This window comes from Charadrius vociferus, unplaced genomic scaffold (genome assembly GCF_000708025.1).
Source record: "Charadrius vociferus isolate BGI_N301 unplaced genomic scaffold, ASM70802v2 scaffold467, whole genome shotgun sequence".
NCBI lineage: Eukaryota > Metazoa > Chordata > Aves > Charadriiformes > Charadriidae > Charadrius > Charadrius vociferus.
In genome coordinates, this window is record NW_009649309.1 from 1949685 (window position 1) to 1957422 (window position 7738).

The 7738-nt window shown below is 34.3% G+C and overlaps 1 protein-coding gene across 1 annotated transcript in view; it reads right to left on the reverse strand.

The window, feature by feature from the left end:
* Positions 1-1301: 1301 nt before the first annotated feature.
* MTL5 (metallothionein-like 5, testis-specific (tesmin)) overlaps positions 1302-7738 on the reverse strand; it is a 15506-nt gene continuing 9069 nt past the window's right edge. The window contains 6 exon segments of the mRNA XM_009889394.1: positions 1302-1464; positions 2906-3081; positions 3619-3756; positions 5200-5302; positions 5889-5960; positions 6614-6705. Coding sequence (XP_009887696.1) covers positions 1302-1464; positions 2906-3081; positions 3619-3756; positions 5200-5302; positions 5889-5960; positions 6614-6705 — 744 coding nt within the window.

Here is a 7738-nt window from a genome sequence, read left to right on the forward strand (position 1 = left end):
GAAAGAGTGAAGTGTACAGATGGTGGTGTATCACTTTTAGAATCCATTTTCTCCTGCAACCTTCAGCAACCTCCAGCAGCAGTTGTTAAAAAGAAAGATATAAAATGCAATCCATTGACATATCAACTACCACTAATAAAAAAGCCCTCCCTCTTATTAAATAAAATTTTAAAATAGCATGCAGTCTCACCTGGTGTCCTGACAATTCTTCATGAATCAACATGACTTGGAAAATATTCTTTGAACCATAAATGCCAAAAATATCTAAGCACGGATTACTAACTTAGCATAAAATGTCTAAAAACAAAGAACATCAATTTTTATATAATCTGTCAATTCATTTAGATGACAATTTTTATTTTTTTTCTTTTCCAGAAACATGGCAGCAAATAGCTTACTCTTAAGAGAAAAAAAATAATCTGTTATTAACCCAACAGTGAGAATGAGAAGAGGAAGAAATGTAACAGAGAAAACGTCCACATAAGAAAAAAGAATCATTAAACAAAAGCTATTCCAAGCTTCAAGAGAAACTGGATTGCAAACGTAGGATTCAGCAAATGTCAATCCTAAATGCTATGTAAATAAAAGATTTTCCTATCACAAACTCTTGTACTTTACAATAGGAGTAAAACTAGGGTCATCTTCCTCCTATTCTTTATAAGGCTCCTCTCTCTAACAAATCAAATGTTGAACCCACAATCATCTGGTGTGGGTTTTTTTTTCCAACAGTAAATACCAAACCTACTGATAACATTGCTCTGCTTTCCAAAAACAGTACATCTGCAGACAGGAGACATAAGTTGCCAAAACAGAGAAGACCCAAAGCTCAATTTTGCTAGGTAGATTTGCCTACTACCACTGGAAATGTAATTGTTTCAAAATTCATAAAATAACCAAACTAAAATAAAAAATTCTTACTCAGCTTTTACAGCATCTCAGCTCATATAAACATCCAGTAAAGTAATTTAAAATTAAACTTACTTTTAATAAGAGTCTAGATAAAGACTGAAGAATCGGTGCAGAAAGCCCTAACTACAGAGAAAATCTGTTTTAGTAGAAATATAATAAACTTTCTACAGTATCAAGTTACTTGGAAAAATGCTGGATGTGGTGCTGGTTTCACTTACACCAGCATAATTCATAAAGAATTCAAATGAAGTTAATGAAATGAAAATGAAAAATCAAAGTAAGATCATTAAGTAGCAAACTTGTGGAGAGTATAGCAACATATATCAATATTAATACTTATTGGCTTTATAACACATTGAACATTAAAATTTAGAGGACTGAAAGTTGAATAATTATGCATGTAGGATCTGGGATAAACATCTCCCAAATTCCTCCATGATCATCCGCTCAGCTAGACAGACAGAGTAACCTCTTTTTTCTGCCTCTTCAACTTGCACCAGGAGACAAGCACATACTGCTTTCACTTCTTCCCAAGATATGCATACAGCTGGTTGCCTGACAGGGGAAAAGAAACTAGTATGAAATCTCTCCATTTTAAATACACAAAATAATTTAAAAGACAAACTGCAAAACTCAGTTAAGAGTTGGAATGCACAGAGCTGAATCAGAGTAGCTGTACTACTACTGTAAGATACATCCTTGTAGGAATATCAGTGTTCTACACTGAATAGCTTCTAACAGATTGATTCCAAGATTTTCTAATTTATCACATGGAAGGCTATGTTCACACGATGTGATTCATCTATGTAAATGCTGCCCAACAGGTACAGACAGAGAAAGGTTATACAACAAGCCTCTTCCTTCATCTGCATGCAACAGTCAGATCCTGCCACATGTACAAGGAAATGTGTTAAAAAGGTTTAGTCAGGGTCTAGGAGGTACTAAACATAAGTTCAGTCTACTGCTGTTAAAGGAAACAGCACCAAGCCCCTCAAGGATTCCCTGAATGGCACCTTAGCAGCCTTGCCTTGAATAAACTCTTGAAAGTGCCAGTCATTAACATCGTAACTCATGATACTATATTAATAATGTAAGTCATCCTACTGTGCAATTCAAGCAAAAGCATAACTTGGCACCACATACCCCGTCAATACACTATCAACAGCAAAATGTATTAAAATATTTTAAAAGCAGATCATCAGAAAGTATTTTAAAAATGGAATTAAGATAAGAATTTCAATGTAACGGTTGATGCAAAGAAGCAAAGAAAATGATGTATGCAAACTGAAAATTTTAGACTCTGGAGTAAAACTCCCTAAAATCAATTAAGAGGTGGTTTAATTCATGTTAATTGTTATTAACAGGTGTTTCTATTTATTAGGCAAATTACTATAAACCAATCAAAAATAGAGATTAGGCTACAACTATGTTAGAAAGCATAACAACATCAGGATAGTACGACCTTAGAAAATTTTACAATCCAAATTGCCAACACAAATAAAACTGACAGGAGGTGGACCAAAGAAGAGAAGAGATGGGAAAGAAGCAGTGATATAAACATTAACTGAACATCACAAACATACTGATAACATAATTTTCTTACTACTTCTTTGGTCAATGTTTTCTTAGAAATGAATGCTTGAACATAGAAAAAAATGAAGAACAGTAAGGAAAAACATAAAGTACCTAAGGGGAAAACAAACTTGAGAGAATTAAATATGTGATCAATACATAAATAACTTCTGCTTTGTAAGCAGAACTAATATACATATCCCTGAACTCTGTAAACTGTATTCTTAAAGGATAGTAATAACCTCTCCTTTAGATATTTTTTCATTTATAGAAACAAGATGGCAAATTCTGTGTGAAGTAATTCCTTGTGTATAAGCCATCTGTCATTTTAGCCGCTATTTCTTAGATTATTATGATAATGGTTACATTAAAAATTAATGAGGTCAGACCAATGGATTATGCATTGCTATTTCCAAATAGTCACCTGTTTTTCTTCAATTTTGGTAACGTTTTGAATGTTGATGTTAAAACTAGGCTATTTCCTCCATTATTTCCAATGTCCGTGTAGTTTAGCACATTCAACTGTTTTTTTTCATCTGGACTGTCTTCATAATTTTTGCAACCAGTGCATTTGCAAATAGAGGAACACATAATTTTAGCCTGGCAAATATAGAATACTTAGAATAAGAATTGTATATTTCTTAAATTAAACACCATTGGAGCTATATCACCAGGGACTTATTCTAGATGTACTGGTCTTCAATACTCCCAAAGTGAGACCATCAGTATCAATACAGTAAGGAAGCAAGACAGGGTTTTTTTCCATGGATTCTCTGTGGAGATTTATGTTCTGTACATGAACAAATCACTCCTCCCCTCAATTTGTGGATAACTTTGCAAGATAACAGAATACCACAGATGCAAAGAAACTACTGGGATTAGCAGAAAACCATTCCTCATTTCTTCTGGAGCAAGGCATTAGCTGAGAGCTCCTGATACTGAAAATTTTAGCTGATCAACATCAGCCAGATTCAGTTCTTTAAAGACATAACAAGAAGGAGACTATGCCTCCTATCTTCAAAAAGTTTTATGATGAAAAATGCAAAGAAAGAACAAAAGCGATTATTTTTTGCAACTACTAGTTACAGAATATAGTCAATGTTAAGGTAGAAACTGATGAAAGTTCACATGACTCACCTCAAAGCACTCACAATAATTCTTGAGGCATCCTGAGCGCTTGCAATTACATCCTTTGTTATGGTGAGGTTTAATTTCTCCTAGTTTTCTTTTCCCGATTTTTGGTAAGAAAGCTTCTGGGTTTCTAGCAAGACAGGCCTAAACAAAAAATTGCTAGATTATGAGAAATTCAAAGAAAAGTTTTTAAACACCCGAATGACAAAGCAGTTCTTACTTTCCGCTCTCACTATTGGTGGTATGAAGCCTATGGATAAAAGACTCTTCCACGGCATGTGAGAGCAGGAATTCAAAGATTCCAGAACACTAAGCCAACTTGGCTCTACCACAGGAAGTAACTAACATTGTTGTTATGGAATAACCTAAGTGACCCATCTACTATTCTCTTGGGGCTGGTTATTCTTTCACTGCTGATGCCACTCTCAGCAGCAATAAAAAGCTCTCAGTGAAGAAAGAACCCTTGCATACATAGTTACATACATCTCAGAAATTTCAAACGTATCTTGTTTTATTAATGGCTCAACACAAAGACCATTCACTGAAATCAGCACTGGATTGAAACAGCAGGTTTTAATTTGGTTCCAAGACCTCATAATGCCATGGACTACTAAAAGGCAGGTTAAAGAGGTTATACGCTCTTTATGCAATATTTATGGATGGCACAGGTATGCTTTCAGTGACAAACAAGATCCACTATGCTCTACAAGATGCTACATTTACAGCAGTGAAAGGAATGCTTAGACACCAATAACCCCAACAGCTGAACTACAGACGAGCATCTGATTTGAAAACTAGTTGTTGAATGTTGACAGCAGAAACTGTTGTGGCAGTTGGATGTGGCAAAGCTCTAACTCTAATTAGATCAACGTCTTGTAGAATCCCAAAATCATGTTAAGCCATTAATATATCCTTAAAGTGTATCAGCAGTAGAATAAGACTTTTCAATATCACTTTAAAACTTACAAAACATAGCATACATGTTAGATTAAATTATTGCCCAGATTGTGCAGTTTGATATACAGACAAAAATTAGCCCACATATTATTCTTTATTCCACTAATAAAATCAGTCTCCAAATGTAGAAGCAACCTGCTTCTCACTAGTGCAGGGTTCAGCGTTGCTGTCAGGAGATCCAACTTTGCATTGCTGCATGGATCAACCAGAGAGACTGACACAGAAAACTGCAAAAGATCTGTCAATGAGAATAATAATTTGGATAGTAATAATTTGTTTTCCTGTAACTACTGTCTGATTTCGGGATACAATAAGTTTTCCTTCAAGTGAAAAAATTTTCTGAAGTTTAATCGGGGTTTGAATGCTTCCTTCCAAGAATAAAAATTATCATTCAATTAACACATCACACTAGTTTTAATCCAAAGTATCAGAAGTTTTATAAAAGAAAGGAAAGAAATCCCTAAATTTCTTTATGTAAGAATAATACAGAGGCAAGATTTAGCTTTAACTAGGTTAAAAATAACATTTCAAATACTGTAACTAGTTGTAAAAAACAATACTGCTACATTTTTCATACATTAAGATTAATCCAATGTGTACTGTACTTTTTTCCATTTTTTTTTTTTTTACCTTAATGGCTTTAAATCGCTCACTTTCATGAAGTTGATTGTTGTAACAGTTATTGCAGTTGCAGTTGTTGCAAAAATCACCATTGGCAAAGCAATCACAGTATCTATGTTTAACATGTAAAATAACAAGAAATGAAAACATTAACTGGTTTAAGTGTTACTTTTAAAATTTAAATTCTATTCCTAGGCAGAATGCTCAGAGAAACGTTCCCTTTTCGGTAATTTAATCACATCCAAACCTAGACAAAAACCTTCTGTCTCTTTTAATTTTACATTTTGTAAAATACACCCAGTCCATCAATGAATTAAACTTTAATTATCATGTATACATCTCTGTGCATATAATCTTGTATGAGAGCAGCAGCAAGACAGAGAAATTGTATTTTAGTATACAGCATTTATATTCTACATAGGATTTTCCAGTTACGCTCTAAACAATTCTTCTAGCTTCTCTCTTTTTTTTTTTAAATATACTTTGGATTATATGCAGTCATCTACACCTCTGCACCAAATTCTGAGCTTGTGTGACGCTAGTCTACATCAATGGTGGATCTTTCTAGCTCAGTATCAGATGAGGAATTTTTGACATGTATATACCGCTCATTTTAAAGCATACATTTCTTGTGTGTTTGTGCTTTCATCTATACGCTGTTATTAACATTTATTAAATGTTGATAAACTATTACTTACAATTTAAGACACTGAGATTTTGTGCAGTTACATGGCTTCTTAGACTTTGTAACCCATGAACCATAAGGCAAGCTACACAGGTTGAAAAAGGAAAAAAATTAGAAAAAATATACAAATACGACTACAAGAAAACTAATTATTCTATCATTTTGAAAAAATAAATACTGATTTTATTTATTTACACTAATAATGGTGCTACTTAACAAGTGTGGCCTTACAGAGTGTGTGAGAAAAAGAGAATAAGCATAATCTCCCTCTATCCACTAGCTGTCACTACTTGGGACAGGTCTGCTCTTGGTTATACAATCTGGTAGTTGTTGTGGGACTGCAAAGCTCTCATCTTTCACACTGGGGTTGCATCTGCCTCTTATTTAAAAATGATCTGCAATTAAATATTATTAAAAGAATTCTGTTACTGTTAAAAATACAGGCTAAACACATGTTAATTAGATTTGGAAACATATCAATTAACCTAGAAAATTAAACATTTTTCAGGCAAATGGACAGTACCAGATGCACTGACCTAAGGAAACCTGAAACTATGCTATATAGTCTTGACTGACACTAACTGTCATCATGACTACCAAGCATTCTTAGAGAAGTGCACAAATCATTCTTAGAGAACTGCATTTGTTTTACCAGAGAGAAGCAGCAACATGAAAGTGTCTAGGAGTCATTGCCAGTTTAAAATTCAAAAGTCATCATGGATGTAAGATGCATCTTACCTCTCTGAGGTAATTTTCACTGGCCCATGCAGATAAGATTCTAGACAGAATGTAGCAGTGCTAGCTACTGGTTGTAAGGGTCCATTTTCAAACTGTTCAAGATAAAATGCATATATCCTGTCTATGTTAACTTTTTAAAAAATAATCTTGCAAGTTAACAGAGAAAAAGAAACACAAAGAAATCACTTCAGGGATAATTTGATTGCCAAGGTTACTGACAAAAACTCATGGAAGTAAAGAGTCATGAAAAAGGCATGCATCTCCTCTTGGAAACCATTCAGTATGTCAGGAATCCCATTTCTCCTAATGCAAAGAACCAAAATCAGCTTTCTGTGCTGCAGTGTTGGTGCACTATTTTCATTTTACTGATAATTCTAGGTTCAGTTGCTTTTAATTCCAGTAGTCAATTAGAACTGGGTAGTGATTGATGATTTTCATGATGTTCAGCTGCAATATGACACCTAATTAGTTGAAGAATACACAAAATTTAAAAAAAGAATCAGCTCACAGGCAGAGAAAACACACTGCAGATCTGTTGTCTCTTCAGACATATGATTAAGAAGGGCCTGGCTATGGAGAGAGACAAGGGAAGAACATTTAGGATTATGCTGATATTACCAGTAATGGAGGGACAGTGAATAATTGGAAATCACTGTTACTTTAATAGGTGATTAATCTAGCTGACCATAAAGAAGAAGAAATATATTTAAAGCAAGAGAAGAAATCTAGGAAACAACTAATTTGGGATAAAGTTAGAGAAGAATTACAAGCCTGTCTACATCACTGCTCTAGAATTTTTAGGTACCAATTTGCAGCTATACGGCCTTTAGAGATGAAAGACTCCCTACATCATTGTTCAGTCTGACCGTTGGGTTTTTTCTTCCCTCTTTTATGATAGTGACAAAACTATTTGCTATCCACAAACTATTTGCTGTGTTTGTACCAACATCACACATTCATGTCACAGAAATCAAAAGTTAACAACTAAAAATTTGCAATGTTTTATGCTACCAGCTCTGTTGGAAGTAACACACGAGAAGCCAAACATAGAATCATAGAATGGTCTAGGTTGGAAAGGACCTTGAAGATCATCGAGTTCCAACCCCCCTGCCATAGACAGGGACA